We start from the raw sequence: 21,715 nt of genomic DNA on the forward strand, positions 1-21,715 counted from the left end.
GAAAAATTACTATATATATATATATATATATATATGTATATACAGAATAGTTGTACTTTAAATTTCATTGTTATTTAATATATATACACACAATTATTTTGTACTGTATATAACTGTAGCTTAAATAAATACATAAATATTTAATATAAATTTCTCAAAGTTGAATAACCCCTTTCTCTCTGAGTGAAGGAATCTGGAATTATTGAGGAACAGAATCAACCAGGTAAGGAGTGATTGTTCCATTCCAAAAGAACCCCTGCTGATCCAGGTGCAAAGGACTATGGGTATTAACTTAAAGGAATTCAATGGAAAGCCATTTCCCCAACATAGAGGCTTGAGATGAAATTGATGCTGTGAGCAGTGTGTGTAACTGGCAAGAATCCGCTCATGTGTCTGTATTACTCACGTTCCATCCTCATTGCTGCGATAAAACACTAAGAAGGGGTCCGATTTGCCAAAGAAGTCCTTTTTGTCCAGTTTGTTGCCACAAAATTGCATCATCACAGACTCCTGCAGGGCGAGAATGATTTAGAAAAGCAGGTTATGAGGGCAACGGGAGTGTACGTGTGGATTTAGAGCACTTGGGACAACAATATCAGTATAAATGAGCTGAGTATTTGGTCATTCAGGGTTTCTAGACAGCTAACATTATGCAAATGCTAAACAGCTTGGCATGTTACGTTTGCTTGACTACTGTACCCAGATGGCAAGGCTAAAAGGCCTAATCAGAAATCCATTTGACAAGCGTTTATGTAGACACACATTCACTGTCTGTGTGAGATGCAATGCTTCAGCAGGGAATGAGATAAGGTCTATTGATCCCTGTTGTGAAAGACAAATGTAACAATTACGCTAGCAATGCGGAGGTCTTTCTGCATTTCTGTGTGTGTGTGTGTGTGTGTGAGCACAGCTGAAGTTCTTGGCACATCATGCATGCTATTACTGAATCCTGTGTTTTACAACTAAGATAAAGCGGCTACTCTGAACAGACTATAACAGACATGCTGAGAAGCCAAATGAGATTAGCTCCTAGCAAGCTGCCTTTCTTTCTCCTGACTATATAGGCAGCAGTCTATGAAATGTAATTTCATAGTAACTGATCTGAAACAGCTTTGTGAAGCACACAAATAGTGCTCATCACGTGAAGCGCACAACTTCAGACTTGGACAGAACTGATTTCAGCAGAGTTGGAAAAACTGGACTGCACACAAAAACTCATTAGCAAAACTAAAAATGATAACACTTCAGTTTAGGGACTAATTCTCACTATTAACTAGTTGCTTATTAGCATGCCTATTATTAACATATTGGCTGTTCGAACGCTCTCTCATGTGTACAGAGTTTAAGTGAATGTAATTGGACTGGGGCTATGCCATTGTGCTCTGGGTGGAACCGATCTGTCATACAGCAAAGTGAGCATTGCTTTAGTTACTTTTTTTTAATAACAAAATAATAGAGCTTATTTTGCCCATTTTGGGGTTTGACAGGCTCATAGATCGGGCGTTTTGCAAACGTTTGCATTCTTCTTTTGTCATGCTTTTCCAGGCTTTCACCGCAGCTTCTTTCAGTTTTGGGGGGTTACTCCCTTTCTGTCTCTTTTTTAGCAGGTAAAATGCATACTCTATAGGGTTTAAGTCTGGAGATTAACTTGATCAAATCAAATATAATAAATCAAGTATTTAATGTAAATGTATGCACTTCTCATTCAATCTTCCTTAATAATTGAATAATACTTTATTATAACAGAAAAATTACTATATATATATATATATATATATATGTATATACAGAATAGTTGTACTTTAAATTTAATTGTTATTTAATATGAGTGGTTTGCATCTTCTGGTGTACCCTCTGTACTTTTGTTCGTGTAGTCTTCTGCGAACAGTAGATTTTGATACCTTCACTCCTGCCCTCTGGAGGTTGTTGCTGATGTGACTAACAGTTGTTTTAGGGTCTTTCTTTACAGATGTCACAGTGTTTCTGTCATCAACTGCTGATGTTTTCCTTGGTCTACCTGTTTGAGTTCTGTTACTTAGTACACCAGTGGTTTCTTTCTTCCTCAGGACATTCCAAATGGTTGTACTGGCCATGGCCAATGTTTGTGCAATGGCTCTGATTGATTTTCCATCTTCTCTCAGCTTCACCAATCCTTGTTTTTCACCCATAGACAGCTCTCTGGTTTTCATGTTGGTTGCACATCTAACTATAAATGCAGTCTGCACAGGCAAAAGCTCGGGCCCTAATAATAAGAAACGGAGCAATTCCAATAGGGTCCTCACACCATCGGTGCTCGGGCCCTAATAATATATTTACTTGAGCAACAAATCAAATAATTTACTTAATATCTTTTAGAATCATTTAATATCTTCCTTAGAATATGTAATTAATGTAAACAAGTTTTCGTATGTGCTCTATCATTACTTCCAGTATATAACACTGTAAGAGCGAGGGTCGGCACAAGATTAATTGATTAGAACTTTATAGGTTTATTAGTTTGCTGTTATTATCGATCAGTTGAAGGGTAACAGAAACTTTCTGAGTGATGAGAACATTTTAAAAAGGCAATCATGATGCAGCAAATACGCAAGCTGCTTTGTACGTCATAAGGGGTAAGACAGCTGCTAGACAGAAATACAGGTTTTTGTCGTACAGAACTGTGAAACATTACAGCGCAAATAAGTTGACCCAACAAATGGAAGACATGAAGTGTGAGAAACCCAGTAGTCACCATGACAACCCCAACCTGTGCAACTGAGGGACCCAGCAGAGCTATCTAATAAATAGGACTAAGATGTCTTCTCATACATATTTCAGGGGAGTCATTCAGATTTTTTTGTATTTCAAGAGGAACATTATATTGAAATTGGTCATGTAGAATAAATAGATGTAAGAGCTGAGAATCTTGTGCAATTCTGCACTGACTATGAATTCAGCTGCAGATTTACTGATGCAGTTTAGTTGTATATTTCTATACTGTACATCTAGAATTTCTAACCATGAGTAAGTTTATTATACAAGCTACTTAGGCAGGTTCCAATTTTTTTAGCTTTTTTAACCTATAAAACAGAAATTATAAACAGTAAAGTATGCATATGACTACAAAATAAGAACATTTAAATAATAATTAATTAAAATATATGTTATTGTTATTCACACAGTATATGTTTTTGTAATTAGTAAATAACCCTCATCCTTACACACAAAGTTACTTTTCAAAGAAAGAAAGAAATAATTTGTTTTGTCAATTTATGTGGATAGCATTTGTGCCAAGATGTGCATGCATTTCGCTTTTTTTTCGCTACTTTTACAACTTACCTTACCTGATATATATATATAAGCAGCAACTTAGTAGTTTATTTAGGCAAAAGGCAGCAAATTAGTAGTTTATTTAGGCAAAAGTCGTAGTTAATGGTTTGGTAATAGAGAGAATTAGACCTTAAAATAAAGTGTGACCAAAAATATTTCTGATTTGGTGTCTGAAAATGCCTTACTAGCAGAGCTGTGAAGGTTCATAAGACAAAAACGGTTGGGAAACAAAGATGCGTGATAAACTATGTGACAAATAACATTGTTCTAATATAACTGGAAGCTCAAAGGTTTGTTTGTGCAGATGAGGTGGAATAAAGACTTTAATGAGCGGAGTCAGACTAAAGAGCAGCAATAGCGAGCAGCAGCTCATTAGTCGATGTGAACTTTATACACTCAACTAAACTTCTTACAGTGTCACAGTTTGCTCAGCTATAATACCCTGACGATTTCCCAGCATTCCTTTCATCATAAATTCTGCAAAGGAACATTTGTACTGTGTTTTCTTGCAATGTACAAAGCATGGCAACATTATTTATTTCACAAAATAACGAACTGGACGTTAACCAGTCAGATTTCAGAAGTGGACATTCAACTGAGACTGCGCTACTGTCAGTCACTGAAGCCTTGCGGATTGCGAAAGCTGATTCCAAATCATCAGTTCTCATTCTGCTGGATCTATCCGTCACTTTTGACACACTGTGAATCATCAGATCCTCCTGTCCACCCTCTCATCACAGGGCATCACTTCGCTGGTTTGAATCCTAGCAGGTAGGTCTTTCAGGGGAGGTATCCAAAGCACATCAACTGGTCACTGGGGTTCCTCAGGGATCAGTTCTTGGACCCCTCCTCTTCTCCCTATACACTACATCACTGGGACCCATCATACAGGCACATGGCTTCTCCTACCATTGCTATGTTGATGACACACAGCTCTATCTTTCATTTCAACCAGAGGATCCAACGGTAGCTGCACGGATCTCAGGCTGCCTGGAGAACATCTTAGCATGGATGAAGGAACATCTCCTACAGCTCAACCTGACAAAGACTAAGCTTTTTGTCTTCCCTGCCACTCCAAATCTACAGATTGATTTCACCATCCAGCTAGGTTCATCAACAATTACCCCATCAAGTTTGGTCAGAAATTTTGGTGTAATCGTTGATGACCAGCTGACTTTCAAAGACCACATTGTAAAAACTGCTCAATCTTGCAGGTTTGCATTGCACAACATCAGAAAAATCAGGCCCTTCCTAACGGAGCATACTGCACAACTTCTTGTCCAGGCCCTTCTCATTTCTAGGCTGGACTACTGCAATGTTCTTCTGGCTGGACTTTCATCATGCGCAATCAAACCTCAACAAATGATTAAGAATGCAGCAGCAAAACTGGTCTTTAGCAAGCCCAAAAGGGCCCATGTCACACCTCTCTTTATCTCCCTGCACTGGCTACCGGTTGCGGCTCGCATCAAGTTCAAGACATTGATGCTTGCATATAGAACAGCCACAGGCTCAGCATCCTCCTACGTCCACTCACTCTTACGTATCTACATCACCTTCAGAAGCCTGAGATCTACAAGTGAGCACTGCCTCGTGGTACCACCACAGAGAGGCACAAAATCACTTTCCAGAACATTTTCTTTCACTGTTCCTAGCTGGTGGAATGATCTTCCCACCCCCATCCAGAATGCTGAATCCCTGACAATGTTCAAGCGACAGCTGAAAACTCATCTCTATCGTCAACATTTGACTGCAAATAATAAAAAAACAAAAACAAAACAAAACATTGCTTTCTCTTTCCTTAATCCCCCTCTGTCTAGTTTGTACTAATCTGAACAATAGGGCCTTTCGCACCGCTTTAGTTCCAGAACTAAATGTACAGTACTAAAGTACTGGGACGATTTTGCGCGAACTATTTCCCAGTACCATTTAAAGGGTTACATTCGCACCGACACTTGTTGTATTCCTCAATTGTAAGTCTCTTAGAATAAAAGCATCTGCTAAATGAATAAATGTAAATGTAAATTCGAACTGTATTTTAACACACTGTTAAACTGTACACAACACACTGTGATTGTTTTGAATTTTAAGCTTTAACTGCATCAAATATCAAACTGGTTTCAGATTAGCTAAGAACGGCAGTTTCTCAAAAAACACTTTTCTGGTTATTTAACCTGGACGACAAAAAGGTCAAGACAGGCAGTCAAAAACAAAACACATCCAAACAGTGTGAGAATTAAAACATGAAATAAAATATTTAGAAACATTTACAAGATCAATTTTTATTAATCAGTTCTTGAACTACACATGCTCAAAACAAAATGTTTAATGACAAAAGAGAATGTTCGACTAACATATAAAGTGCAGTTACCTATTTATTAAAATTCCTTATAATTTGCTACCAGACTGGCAGACCATTGACAAAGTTGTTGGATGATAAATGAGAATGGGATCTTTCACAGTGATTCTCAACTCCCATCCTGGGTCCCACAGGCAGCTCTGCACATTTTGTATGTCTCTCTTATCTGACGCACTCTGTGCAGTTCATAGTGCTCTCTCATAACAAGCTAATTATCTGAATCAGGTGTGTTAAAAAAGGAAGACATTCAAAATGTGCAGAGGAGTGTGTCCCCAAAACTAGAGTTGAGAACCAATGATCTATCACACTAAAAGGATGTGAGCTTTATAAATGGAGGAAAGAAGCCAAATAGAGCAGTTCTTACCCAAGAGCCTTCTCCATACGACCACCCAATGATCCCACAACCTCTCCCAATGTACAACAGGCCTGGCCAAGGAAATCCTGCAATGAGAGAGAACATTAAAGGGGACTGGGTGGCATTTTTCAATATGGCAAGACGAAAGGTCAGTATTTCAAGTTGTCTATTTATAGTATATTTGAGATTTCTTCAACTTTATCTGTAATCACTGGGTAAGAGCAAAGATAAGCTTTGATTTATCAACTACAGTACACAATATGGACAACATTATTTCGTCACCAAAACCCCACAGCTCTGTGTGATTGTTCAACTTTTAAATTCAGAATCATAGGCATTTATAATGAGTCGGCCCTCCCTATCTGGGAAGCTTTCCAGTAGGTGTTGGCACATGACTGTTGGGCTTTGGTCCGTGGCGATGGGGTCTGACTCAGAGTCAGTGTTCCAATGCATCCCTAAGGTGGTCAGTGGAACTCAGGTTTTGGATTAGTTCAAGCCAGTTTAAGTTCTTTTACAGTAGACTAAGTAAATCTTTTCTTTTTGGACCTTGCCCACCAAGGCACTGCTATGCTGAAGTAGAAAATAGTCCTTCCAGACCATTGTCACATAGTTGGAAACCCATAATTTTCTACGTAGCATTAAGATTTATCTTCGCAAGAATTAAGTGGCCTTGCCAAACCCATTAAAGCAATTGTATGTTGTTTTGTGTATTTTCGACTTTGGAGGCTTCTTCTGAGTGGAATTCACTGTCATAAATATACTGTATCTCTGTGGTAATTACAATCGATAGCCATCAGAATGTACCATTAGAATGATTTTAAAATGAATATTTTAAGTTTACAAATCGACATACAATTACCTGGGGTCCAGCATATATAGCATATATACATTGAGGTAGGGCTGGGCGATAAAACGATAACTATAATTATAGTGATATAATTTTCCTCAATAAAACGAGTTCGATAAATATTCGATTTAATGTTTATGAGCCAAAAGCGGAACAAAACAGTGCTACTCATTTGAACCGCGCCACACGGACCATTTATCCACTTGTTTCAATTGGCGGCGCAGCACAGAGCGAGCTGACTAGAGCAGATGTGTTTACTCACTGATCACGCAACCACTAAACAGCGCTGTGAGATCCAGTGTGAAGCGCTTGAATTCAGCAAGAACACAAATGCTTCTGTGATTTAAACTAGTTTAAAGCCAAATGAAACAGCACTGACAAACAGCAGAAACACTGTGCGCAATGATACAGTCAGAAGGCTTTTCAATCTACAAATCACCATGGTATTGTGGCAGAAATGTGGGATAATGTAGACATGTATTCCACTTATCACATGCTGTGTCCTATCGGCGTTTGGTATCGGGGCATTTTAACGAGTACAGGAGCTCGGTATCGGTGCATCCCTAATTATTATTGTATATATCAAAAATCACATTATTTTAAAGACTGAAACTGTTCAAACACCATGTGGAAAAGTTGTCACCCCTCTGATAATCAATCTGAAGTGAAGCACAATGATTTGCTTAGAAAAGCCAAAAGAATTCAAATGATTTTCCTGGCAGAGCTGTGAAGTTCCACCCCACTGACCTTAGCAACAACAGTTTTTATAAGGGTAGGCAATACTGTTTGTGTAATGTAGCCGGTATGCTAAAAATGATAGATCTTCATTTACCTTATTCTGTATTAATAAAAATGTGCATCAATGGATAGTGCAGTGGAGCGAGAATGATCAAAGGAAACAGGAGAAAACGAAAACATCCAGAGACATCCAGAGAATAAGAATGAAACTGAGACAAACTGCTTTGCCCTAGCGGGTGTGTTTGTATTTTTTAAAGACATAATTTCAGTGTAATAATGTGGGACGTTTTTCCAAAATAATAAACAAATAGGTATGGTAGAACAGGTAATGCAAATTGTATGCTTATCTATAAATGTGCAAATACACATGCAAATTTAATTTAATTTAATTTAATTTAATTTAATCATCTGCTGACTGAAAAGTGTGGATATATCAATCCACCAATCACTGAACCCTGAGGCACCCCAGGGATTACTTCATGTTATTCTGAGTCTTCCCCTTCAGCAAACCTTGAAGCATCTCCCCATGACTCAAGCCAAAGAAGTGCACTTCCTGTGATGCCAAGTTGATAGGGTGGACAAAATAATTTAATCATTTTAAGGGCAACTGGTCTAGCTAGATGATTTACTTTAAATAAATAAATAAATATTTAGTCAAAATCAACTAAACTGATTGGGCTAATCCCAGCCTCAATGGTGTGAAAAAGTATAGTGTCATGTTTGAAATTAATGTTGCATTAGTTCTCACATGTCTTGTAACCAAATGTGACAGCAATTTTGGATATGAGAATGCAAATGAGATTTGAGTGATATGGCGGAGGGGAAGAATTTCAGTGTGTTCCTCACAAAAGTAACCATGTGACTTCAGAAGGATTTGAATACAGTGAATGAGTGTAATATATTTACAATACTTTTTTGCCAGCTTGCAATCTATATTCTTTTGTCATATGGAAAAGAACAGCGTGATTGTTGTGTTTCTTCGATAAATAAATAAAATATTTTTGGTGTGAACTTTTTTTTTTCTCCAATGTGACTGTCACTAATTTAGACACTAGTTTTTGCTCTCTGAGTTCATCCTCAGTAATTTATGAGATTCTTAATTTTCACTGACACAGACTTTCCCATGAGCACTTGTTCTACCGCTTCTCTAATTACTGCTGGCGACTAAACTCTCAATTTGTATTAATAAAGATTAATATGAATGTACTATCTTTATTATTGTCTTCAACTCTATGAAGACCTCCTTCTCTTCCTCTTTCTTTCTTTATCTATCTCTCACTGTTTCTTTCTCTGTCTCTGTATGCGTGGTTTTCTCCCTGCTGCCCCTTCTCTTAATTTTCACCTGAGAACGTAGTCGCTCTTTGCCTTTCAACACATCCTATAATGGTTTTATGCACAATTCCCTTCGGGAGTGGACAAGCAGTGTTTGTCTTTCCAAGTCAGGGGGGAAGAGAGTACTATTGATTTCTGGGTGACTAAGGGAGGGAGTAAAAGCACCAGGAGGCACTGTGTCTGATTTGTTAGATAATTTTGAGGTGGTAATTTTCAGGGATGGATCCTGCATGCTCACTGGAGTCACTGAGGGTGTTTTCAATTACTCTTGTGCATGATGTGTGGAGAGATCAGTTTATCTGTCTCTTTACAGCTAGTGTGTCAACATGATCACGGCAGGAAACAATAGCCGTACAAATGCTTGCGAGTGCTGCTTGGGATATAGCAGATTTACAGTGAAGTGTATGGCTGGTTTAGATCAATGGTGTTGTTGGTGGGTGGTTTACTACAAGCCATGATTTGTTTCAATAAACAGTTCCACTTTGACACATTGATGGATGTCCACAGTCTCCTGTGCTACAAATGCTGAATTATCTAGTATTAAATTACCTCAGTTTTACTACTACCTGACTATTGCTAGTTTGCCTTGTAAATGCCAAGGAATTACCAAAAATCCTAGACTCATAAAAATAAAGGTTCCACTTGACCCTTTGCAGGAAGCTTGATTGACAGGTGATCTGACCAATCATGTTTGTTACCAAATCCACCATTTTGACCGATGACAGGAGAGTAGATTAACATAGATGGACTTAAACTTGAAAAATGGTGTGTATTGACGTCTTTATGCAGTTGAAATAAAATACTTTCTAATGTTCATTCATGCTTATTTCATGCTTTAACTAGTAAATATGAAAAGATAATCAGATCATGTGCCGCTTAAACTAAGGCACTACAGCGATACGTCACAACACATTAAAGAGCCACAAAATGGTATTTATTGTTTGAATTTCCTCATTTAAAGGATGGTGTTCAGAAGATCAATACACTAATCTAAAAAAAAAATAATAATAATAATAAATCCAGAATCACAGTATACACACCTGCTGATTACAAGCACTATGAGATGGTTTTACTGCGGGGCGAGTGTGTATGATGGCATCCTAAACTTCATAATAGTCTAGAGGTGGTCAACAGGGTAAGGGTTTATAGCAGTGGTCTCACGGGCCGTACGCATATCATTTACATATTACATCACCAATACAAAACAACCAGATTTATAATATTATAGCCTAAATATTATGATATCTAATCGATTACATTCATTGAAGTAAATAAATAAATAATTCTACTCACCATTAATAAAACACCTGATGCTGTCGGGAGCTGACCAATTTTGTGAAATTCGGCTCGAAAGGAGTAACGGCACAATGAAGGTGCGATTGTAAGTTGCAGTCTGTAAGACACGCGACTTTGCAGAAAATGTGCATTCACAAATGTAGCCTATGTTGATCCAAATATGGAAAGCACTTTCGAATTTAATAATCAGGTTCTCTCCAGAGATGATTGCTGCATATAGTATAGGTGTTTCTTTTTGCCTGAACATCTTCAAGTGAGTGGCGGGGCAAACCGAAAGTTGATGCCGAAAGTTCAGCACTCTCCTACCTTCACTGCTGATACTGCGACAATTCTTGTTTGTATGTGTTCCTTCACTGGCATTTTCCACATTTAGTTTTTCTCCCTTAATAACAAATTTGTCCATTCTGATGCTCAATTTTACCGATCTAATGGCTGCTGATGACTATTTGAATTGAATTCTGCCAAAGTGCGCGCTTGTAAGTGTTCGTTAAATGCGTAACGTTAATTACGTGAGTACAGGTCTGCTCATGTCTGAAAATAATATATGAAAAACAACATTATTTTACATAACAAAAACATAGCTTATATTTGTTTAGTACATTTTTTAATTAATATAAAAACTAAAATGAATTGTAAAACTGAAAGTTATTTTTTTTATTGTGTTCAGCATGGTGGGCTACATTTGAATTCGTGACGGGCCGCATGCTGAGAACCACTGGTTTATAGAGTCTATAATAAAAGGGTTGAGAACCACTGGTTTATAGAGTCTATAATAAAACATGGAGCAATTTCTGAGACTTACATGTTTTGAAAGGTTGGGGCTCTTGGAGTCGACATCATACCTGAAAAACAAAAGAGAAGGACATATTGAGAAGGGACACACAACCAGAATAGCCTGTTTTTTGTTTGTATATACATCATTTATGCATTTATTGCTTAAATGATGAATTTTAATTTGACAACAAGTATCCCCAGTATTCCCAACCCTAGCTGTAGCTCCTGAAATGAACTGACTTATTCCACAGATAGCTTGCTTTAGAGTTTCTGTTTAGAATTTATAAATTCAGGAAAGTGGCAATTTTTTTGCACTGACCTCACCCCAATGCATTCTGGGACTGCTGCCTACTTTTTGAAAATGCTGTCTTTGTAGGCATCTCACAGGGGTATATGATAATCCTACTTTTTAAAAATATTTTTATGCAAAGGACTGCAATGTCACACAGCAACAGATTTGAAATGATTTAGTCTGATATTTATGCATGATTTAGACAAAGAGTTCTAATCTCTTTGTCATAACTGGGGCAGCCAAATCAGATATAAACCCAGCTGTGTGATAAGCATAATAACTGACTTTCCCTTTCAAATTTGACCAATTTAAAAACCAATTCTTTATATTCTCTTTCATATAACCTGCACTGGCATATACATGTCTGAGTGTTTTAAATGTATGAATGAGGTGCATATGTAACATAAGAAGTCCCAAAAGGGACTGTGATGTTCTATTCAGCTATACGTCTTCACATTCATAAATACTGCATGACCCCAGAGTGGAACAAAAGCATACATTGACACAGGCTTTACCCTGGCGCGCACACATACACACACACACACACACACACAGGCAGGCACACACACACACACACACACAAACAAACAAAACAAGCCTGCTTTCAAACTCAAATACACAGAAGTGCACACAACCAGACCTGATGAAATTGAGATTTGCTCTTTCTCTAGGGAACAAGTTTACACCCTCGAGGGAGCTACTGGAAGGTGGGAAACTCATCAAGAATGAGAGGTCTTGGCAGAGGTGCAAACTAGTTGACTTTAATGAAGTAACAACATAGTATATTGAGCACATTTAATTGTATTTTTACTTTAATTTATTTACCTGTGTCTCTGTAATTATTAAACACTATTCTTCAGCATGGTATTCTACAGAAAAAAATGTTTGGTTTCAAAATATTTGATCAAAATGCGGGACCATCCTGTGAACCGGCCCTGTCATCTGTAACCCGGTACCCTTCAGGTGACAGTCGAAACCCACATTGCCTGGCAACTGGAAGCGCTGATCCTGAGGCCCAAACGGACCCATGGTCTCATCTGGCCACACTGTCCTGGGACCTGTCAGACAGACCATTACATTACCTTTCATTTCAAAGCACCGCGGGATAACAGTTGGCCATTTTAAGCTATAAATATATATATATATATATATATATATATATATACAAAATGTAATAAATCTGAAATGGCTTGTTGGTGAGGAAAAGTAGCCTAAAAAGTAGCATTCTGATTCAGATTTGTCACACTATAGAAGTTAAATTCTTTGCGAATACTGCTTCTTTAATAGATCTTTAACACTTCGTCGAATATGCCCTTGAGTCTCTTTGGGTAACCGTTTGTGACAGTGGGCAATCATTTTTCTTAGCAAAACTGTTCTGGCTCCTTCAAGACAGTTCTCAACTCAAAAGTTATTTCTAAAGCACATTCAATACCTCAAGAACCAAAGTTCTGTACAAGAAGAATAAATAATTTAATCATTAATAATAATAATAATTTATGCATTTAGCAGACACTTTTATCCAAAGCGACTTACAGTGCATTCAGGCTATACATTTTTTACCAGTATGATAAATAAAAGAATAAAAACAGACATAAACTAATAAGACACATACCACAACAAACAACAACTTACAAAGCATTTTCAAAAGCTTTTTTAGCGCACTCTGAAATACACTAAGGGTAGGAGCCTTGGCGCTGCAATAGAAAAGGCCTGATCACTTTTGCATTTCAAGCGAGGAAACACAAGGTGTAATTGATCATTTGAACACAGAGACCTATTAGATTGATGCAGACTGATTAAATCAAAAACATTATCTGGTGCAAAGCCATGCAAAGCTTTGAAGACATATAGCAGCACTTTGTAATGAATAATGTGCTCTCTCATCTTCAAGACTGTTCTGGACCCAGAAATAATTATTTGGAGTGACGTCTGGGCTTTAAGTGAAGCACTTGAGGACATATATTTGTGTGGCTTTAAGTCGCTACCGTGGTTCTTTTGCATTTTCCAGTATGTTTGAGGTAATTGTCCTGTGGGCGGATGAACTGAACTCTAAGCCCCATCCTCTTGCATACATGCATCAGGTCTTTGCCTCAGGAGATTCCTGTATTTAGCACTATGTATGTTTTCCTTCTTTCCTGGAGTTTTCCAAGACCCTGCCACAGAGGTCCATCCCTAAAGCGTGAAGCTGCCACCACCCTTGTTCACTCGAGCATAATGTTCTTCTCAGTTTGATGTGCTGTGTTAGGAATATGCCAAACTGAGGCCCGAAAGCTCTTCAAATACACTTTTATCTCAGAATCTTCTCCCTAACTGAGGCTCTCATAAGCCTTTGGGCAATGTGTAGTGCCCAAAATATGTTGAGCACAAGCAGCAGATGTTTAAGGATCCTTGCTTTTCCTCAGTCTTGTTTTTATTTGTATCAAATTACATATGGCTTATGCTTTGACCTTAAGTATATCTTAAGTTCTATTGGTCTACATTGCAATGATTCTTCATTCCAGACATGCAGTTAGGGTGGATTTTCAGTTTTTCACATCATCTTCTCAAAAGTAAACCTCTCTATACCTACAGATGTATTTAAGCCGATCCCAGATTCTTGCCATGATTCCATGATTCATTTATTTACACTTGGTTTGATCTTCAGAATTCTGATTACTTTACCTTCATGGTCTATTGTATTTTTGTAAATGGATGAAAATGCTTCCAGACAGAGGTCCATTTCTTCATACAAATAGATTATTTTATACCCAATCATCCAAGTTTGTTACAGTAAAGTGATGAATGGTTATTATGTTCTGTTCTTTTCTCAAATTAGTGCATGATTTTTATATTATTTATTTACTCACTCACTCACCATCGTTTAATCACTCACTAACTGTGCTTGGAAATTTCCATCTCAGACTGTCCAAACTGACATTAAAAAAGGCTCCTTGTTCCCAGAAGTCAAGTGCAAAAGTCAGTTAGCAAACTGCAAATAAAAATCATAGGTCGTTTTTATTTTATTTATTTATTTATTTTTCCCCAAATGGGGAATGGTTTCCCTGCAAACAAGCCCGCACTGGCCCTTTACGGGCCCACTTAGGGCTGCCAGGGCAGGGCCCCTGAGAATTTGTTCATTGGCAAAACGTTGGCCCCTTAGCACTGGCCCTGCACGGGCAGCTCTCACTTAGCCTCCAGGAAGCCTTAGTGCAGTTTTATTGAAAATAATAACGTTTGAAGTTACCATTATGGGGGTAAGCGCTTGCTTTAGTTGGGTTCCTGATCCTTGACTTTTTAACTTAAGTGTTTCTCTGGCTGCTGTAAATGTGTGTTTTTGAAACACATTTGTTACAGTAAAAGTTGTGAGAAAACAAACTGATCAGATGCTGATGGTTACTTATTAATGATTCAGTCTGATTCACTGATCTCATCCAGAGGCTGATCTCTGAGAACATTATTTAGGCTTAATAATTTCACTTTATAGTATTTGTATATATCAAGATTCAGCGTATAAACCTCAACAATGGTGACAATCAACAAAAAGCTTGTTTTTTGATGTTCAGAGTTTATCTGAATATTTTGTTGACTTACCATTGTTGAGGTTCATATGCTGAATCTTGATATCTTTGTGAGTCTACATGATCCCATCCAAATAATTTCTGCATAACAACTTGAAAATGTTCAAAATATTAAAGCAGGACAAAATTTTATGCAGTTGTATTCTAGGGCTACTAATATGTGAAATAATTAAATCTAAATAATGTCCTCAGAGATCAAACTCTGGGTGAGATCAGGGAATCAGTTTTTCTTGCAACCTTCGCTATAACAAATGTGCTTCAGAAACACACATTTACAGCAGCCAGAGAAAAACTTAAGTTAAAAAGTCAAGGGTCAAGAGCCCAACTAAAGCAAGCGCTTACCTCCATAATGGTGACTTCAAACTTTATTATTTTCAATAAAACAGCGCTAAGGCTTCCTGGAGGCTAAGTGAGGGCTGACCGTGCAGGGTAAGTGCTAAGGGGCCAACGTTTTGCCAATGAGGAAATTCTCAGGGGCCCTGCGCTGGCAGCCCGTAAAGGTCCAGTGCAGGCTTGTTTGCAGGGTTGCCACACTGACCAACAGAAACCTGTTTAGTTTGAAATTTTAGTTCAAATTTACTTTGTCATAACTTAAAATAGTTACATGCGATTGTGTTGACTAGTCCGATTCAACACTCATTAGATATAACACCACTAATGAATTCTGCTATACAGCCACTCTTGCTCTCCTTCCCGGAGAAACAAGTGCCAGAAAAGACATGATGTGTAAATACGTAGAGACGCTTGGCGTAGCCATCACACCGGATTGTGACGTGGTCTGCTGTCTGCCCACACAGTCAACAGACCCTGAAGGGAACGAAACACAGAGCTTCCCATTTACACACTCTGCCTAAACCGCATTACGCTTCTCGCTCCCAACACTATTTATAGCAACACCATGCTGATGGGAATCTGTCATTCTAATGCACACAAACACGCAGGCAGAATTCAAACAAGCAGCACTGAAACATGACACATTTATCATAAACTGCATTGCTAATGCTAGCGTTTGCTCAAAAGAAAGTGAGATCAAAATCAATACAAAGCAACAGGTTGGCTGCTTTGTGGCATTGACTATAGGGGGAACAATTATATTAGCCTGTTAGAAAAAAGTGAGCAGTGCTGCCTGTAGAAAACTTGTTTTGATGTTGTGATGCTAGGGTGTTGTTGGTAGTTTCCAGGGTGTTGCTAAGTGGTTACTAGGCTGTTCTGGATTATTTTAACTTGTTGCTTTGCTGATGGTTTCTTGGGTATTGCTAGGTGGCTTCTTGGTATGTTATGCACTTGCTAGTAAGTTCTTGGTGGTTGCTAGAGCAGTAGCTAGGTGGTCACTAGTGTGTTCTGTGTGGCTGCTATGGAAAGGCACCTCTAAGGCACTAGAGGTTGTTTTGCTAGGGTGTTTTCATGTAGTTGATAAAGTGTAGCTGATAGGGAGTTCTAAGTGGCTGCTAAGACGTTGCTCTGCAGTTGCTATGTAGTGTGTTCTGGGTGGCAAATAGGGCATTCTTAGTTTTATGATCTATTTATTAACTTTTTGAAGCGTCAAAGTGGTAGTTGCGTAGACTGTCAGTGGAGGGCCAGAAATCTCTCAGATTTCATTAGAAATATCTTCATTTGTGTACTGAAGATGAACAAAAATCTTATGGATTTGGAACGACACGAGGGTGAGGAAATGATTACAGAATTTTCATTTCTGGGTGAACTATCCCTTTAAGGATGGTTGGTATTGTGTTCTATGTGGCTCCTAGAGAGTTCTATATGGGTTCTGAATGCAATGCAATAGACTCTTCGCGAAAGACCTGCCCCCCTTCATCACTGTTGCTATGTCTGACAAGCCATGGCACTCTCACGCTTTACATTATGTTCTCACACAGTGAAAAAATACATTGGGGAGCAAAGAGGGAGCTGTCAGACAAGACAGAGCAGGTTACTTTAAGTATGAAACAAAGTCTCAATTTTCAAATTTTGTCCTTTTTTAAAATTAAAACAAATACAGTTTTGTGGCCCTATAATGTGTCGTGACAGATCACTGTAGCGCCTCAGTTCAAGTGGCATGCGAACCGATCATCTCTTCCTCTTTACCAATTATAGCACAAAATAAACATGAATGAACATCAGAAGGTATCTTCCACTAAACTGTGGAAAGATGTCAATTCACACCATTTTTCAAGTTCAACTCCACCAACGTTAATCTACTCGCCTGTCTGGTTTGTTTGTCGAACAAAAATGGCAGATTCTGCATTATGATTGGTCAGATTGCTTGTCAATCAAACTCCATGTAAAGGGTCAATTGCTATGTGTTCATAGGTCAGTGATGGACAAATTCAGTCCTAGCAAATCGTAGTTCCATAGCTGATCTAACATACCTGCTTGTAATTTTCAAGCACATGGGCTGCATTCCACTTCGCTTTTAGACACACAGTCACAAACTTCCCTAAGCACTTCCCTAGGGAAATCTTCACTGCCATTTTGAAGTGCGTTCCATGAAGTGGTCAAGGAAAGTTTATATGGACAGACCCTCAACCCTTCGTGAGTCTACTTCATACAGTATGTTCACTTCAGTCCGCTTCATATACCACAATGCAACATGACTGTGACTTCATCACAGACTGCATTTAATTTACCTCTACCCCAGCTGACAAAATGTAAATAATAAATCAACTCCATAGCAGATTTCAAGTGATCAAGGACTTAGGACGTTCCAATTCAGCCCATTGTAATGTTCTGACAGTAGTGGGCACTTGTGCAATGTAATCAGTGACGTACATCTGAGTCAACATGATGGAGGGATGTTAGCAAGGGAAGAGCATAAAAAACAAAATGGAACACAGCCATGTTAAGATTTTTCAGGTGTGTTTGATGGGATGAAGGTAAACTCTGCAGGACTGTGGCCCTCCAGGACCAGAGTTGCTCATCCCTGTTCTAGATGGATGATAGTGTTCTGGATGGCTGCTAGAGATTCTTGATGATTCTAAGGCAGGGTTCCTCAAATCTTGCCCTTGAGGGCCGCTGCCCTGCAGACCCTTATCAAACACACCTGAGCAAGCTAATCAAGGTCTTAAGGATCACTAGGAAATCACAGGAAGGTGAGCCTAGTCCGGGTTTGAGCTAAACTCTGCAGGATTGGATTTGAGGAACCCTGTTCTAAGGCATTGCTTTGCAGTTGCTAGTGAGTGCTTGGTGGTTGCTGGAGCATTGTCCGATGATTGCTATGGTTTTAGTGGTCTTTGCTAAGGTGTTTCTAGATGGTCCAAGATCAGGGGTGTCCAATCCTGCTCCTGGAGGGCCACTGTCCTGCAGAGTTCAGCTCCAACCCCAATTAAACAAACCTGAACCAGCTAATCAAGGTCTTACTAATGCTGCGTTCACGCCATGTCGTAATTACCATAATTCCGACATGACAACACGTGACATTTTACTCATAGCTTCCATGTCCTCGGACTCTGAGTTAGCACCTAAGTAGCGCCTAAATGAACCTAGCGGCGGTCAGGTGGTACAGCTGTCACTGGTCCAACTTGTAACTCTCAAAACATTCCGAGTTTACAAGTTGTAATTACGAGTTCTGGAGCGCATGAGGGCTTTGGCGTTGATAGTGTGGCCATAGAAACACATAATTCAGCTCCGAGTAGAATTGAACGTGTTGTTATCTCAGAATTACGGTAATTACGACATAGCGTGAACACAGGTTAAGCATATCTGAAACTTGCTGAGGCAAGTCAGAGCTAAACTCTGCAGGACAGTGGCCCTCCAGGAGCAGGATTGGACTCCCCTGTTCAAGATGGCTTAGATTAAATGTGTCAACCTCTGCTCCTGGAGGGCCACTGTCCCGCAGAGTGTATCTCCAACCAGCTCCAAAATACCTGGCTGGAGGTTTCTTGTAACCCTGAGAACCTTGATTAGGTGATTCAGTTGTGTTTGATTAGGGTTGGAGCTAAACTCTGCAGGACAGTGACCTGCTAGGAACTGAATTTGACACCCATGCTTTAGATGGTCCAATTCCCTAACCCTGGATGCGTGCATTAGTAATGGTGATGCTTGCTCAGGAAAGCTTGCAATGAAAAGTAGTAACAGACAGAGGTTGTTTCCAAAATCAGTGATGGGAGACTTTGAACTGGGCTTTAATTAGATTATGGTCTTATGAGGGGAGTTCACGCTTGCCTGTTTCTCATTACGAAAGAAGAACAACATCATTAAAGCACAGACATCATGAATCATTCTCTTCTGCCCTGTCACAGCGCAACGGAGAGATAAATACATAAAGAGAGAGAGAACAAGATAGAGGACAAGAAAAGCAACAAATATTGAAGGATGTCTGAATCCTGAAATATATCTAGGGTTACATATAGCGCAACCTCATATATATCTATTTATTGTCTCTGTGCCTCTTCCATTTGTTTGTGGGGCTCAGTCCCCCTTGTTGTCATGGCGACGTGCCATGTCATCCTCATCAGCGGTGCTTTGGCTTCGCTATCGTCTCGGAGGCACTGCCCACACGACCTCGTGACCCCTCTCATGTCTGCCGCAGATTTACAGACCCAGTATGACAGGCCGTCGAGCGGGGACACCGATCCACAGAGACAACACACACACACACACACACTTCTGCCTACAGACATACACACTCATGCTGAAGCCTAGAGACACACACAAATTCCTCACACACATTTGGGCCAACGGATACAGAATGACTCATATCTGTTCTAAAATACACCCATAAATGCCTAAATATACAGACACAAACACATTTAGACTGACACAAATTAATAATAAATATTAGCACACACGCACATTCACAGATGAACATGCGCACAAGCCGAATTTATAACATCTGTTGCAAAGATCCAAGATTCGGACACACATCCAATTTTTTATTTTATTATTTTTTAATCCCCTGGGAAATTTTTTTTTACGTAATTTGGGACGCAGCAATGCAGATTTAAAACTATTAAAAAAATGCTTGTGCATGTTATTAATTAAAAATGTTAATTGAAACGAAGCTGAACAACATATGATTAAAATGTGCATAAAATTAGAAAGTTGCCTTGCAAATAACTAAAATAAAATAAGTTGAAGTACTAAAACTACTAAAACTAAAATAAAAAAATACAAGCACATAACACGATGGAAAATTCAACTACAAGTAAAATGAAAATATACTGAAAATATAAAAATTAAAGCTAATTTAAAATATTAATAAATACTATGATATAATAACATTATAATCATATTATTAATTATAATTATATATATTAATTATAATTAACATTATATAATAACACTGATGCCAATAATTATTTTCATGTTATGGTCAATAAATGATAAATGGCTTCTATAATTATATTATACTAAATAAATAAAAAGTAAAACACTAAAACTAAAAACAGCCATTTTAAGTGCTGCAAGTGAATTTTCGCATCACAAAATTATAATGTATAGAATGTAAAATCAGGATTAATTTTGGAACTGGTTTAAGACTACTTTAAAAAGTGTTATTAAATTAAAAAGGTTAATGTTTTTAAGATTACCTTTGCTGTCACCTACAATTAATGCTGCAAGTGAATTTTCGCATCAAAAATTATAATGTGTATTATTTAAAATCAATACAAGCATGCACAATTTTAAATATCAAATACTAAATGATACTGATAAATAATTAAAAAAAAAAAGTTGAATATCAACCAATAACTAGATGGTACCATTGTGCATTACATAGTCTCTTGGAAAGTTGACCCTAAATACTAAATACTAAAATCCATATTTCCACAATAATAGATTGTCAGTTTTTCCTGTAACTACACTGTAAGGGTAAGAGACCTTTACCTGTGTCCATAGAGTGTTGCCCACACAGTATGTGTGATTCGTGAGAAGGGGTTTTGGTTGTGACACTTGCTTATAAAAGCACACAAAACATAGGATGACAGTTATCTTATGGTTGGGTTTACAGTAGCTGACACATCTGTTGTTGAAGCGTGACTCCAGTGTTTGATGTACAAAGACGCCGTGCCTAATAATAACCTTACTATTCAAGTTCTTCTTGTCAAAGTTGCTTTCATATTTACACCAATAAGGAATGAAGTTTTTATGTGGATTAAATAAATATTTATGTCACCCACTAATTAATTTGCACCAAACTTTCTTTAAAAAACTTGTTTAAAACTAATTAGTGCATTGAAGGTGTGGGCTGCTGAAAAATCTGAAACAGCTGACACTTGTAAATACACTAAACAATGAAAATCAGTTGACAATCATGAGCACACCTCAGTTTTAGTCCATGTACTCAACCACAATCTATTCTTAATCTTGAATATATGTTAATTACTGTATATTTAATTGCATAGCACATACCACCTGCCCAAATTGTATACAGACGGCCAAAAATAGTGCATATATAAAAAAAGACAAATTCCAATATTTAAACCATAATACCAGAATAATCTTAACACCAGTAACAACTTCTTTAGCTCAGACAGTAGTACATGGAGCTAGCAACATCACAGTCATGGGTTTGATTCCCAGGGAATGTATGTACTTGTACTTGAGTGCTTCACATCTTAAAAGTCTATATTTTGCAAAAACCGTAATTGTAGATAACATATTAATAAAATAAAGGTACTTACAGTATGTATACTTACAATAAGTACACTTCTGAAACTTGCCAAAATGTCAAATTAGTTTTACTTTAAATTACATTTATGTAATGAAACCATTATGTATTAAAGTATGCTAAAATGTACTTCTTTTTTTACAAGGGCTGATAAAATGTATACAGTGAATGGATAAACACATCTGCCGAATGAATGTAAACAACTAATCAACAAATTGTTTCTACATAACCTTTACACTTTCACTCTTTTCTTAT

The 21,715-nt window shown here is 38.0% G+C and overlaps 1 protein-coding gene across 1 annotated transcript in view; it reads right to left on the minus strand.

Annotated features, from left to right (window-relative positions):
* Window positions 1-21,715, minus strand: part of LOC107726819 (copine-8-like) — a 114,104-nt gene that overhangs the window by 32,999 nt on the left and 59,390 nt on the right. Inside the window, exons 5-8 of the mRNA XM_016536521.1 lie at window positions 11,036-11,075; window positions 6,030-6,106; window positions 1,163-1,196; window positions 407-510 (exon numbers count right to left, since the gene is read on the minus strand). Of these exons, the coding sequence (XP_016392007.1) occupies window positions 407-510; window positions 1,163-1,196; window positions 6,030-6,106; window positions 11,036-11,075 (255 nt within the window). The remainder of the gene's footprint in view (window positions 1-406; window positions 511-1,162; window positions 1,197-6,029; window positions 6,107-11,035; window positions 11,076-21,715) is intronic.

This window comes from Sinocyclocheilus rhinocerous, unplaced genomic scaffold (assembly GCF_001515625.1).
Source record: "Sinocyclocheilus rhinocerous isolate Xijiao unplaced genomic scaffold, SAMN03320098_v1.1 scaffold155, whole genome shotgun sequence".
In the NCBI taxonomy this organism is placed as follows: domain Eukaryota; kingdom Metazoa; phylum Chordata; class Actinopteri; order Cypriniformes; family Cyprinidae; genus Sinocyclocheilus; species Sinocyclocheilus rhinocerous.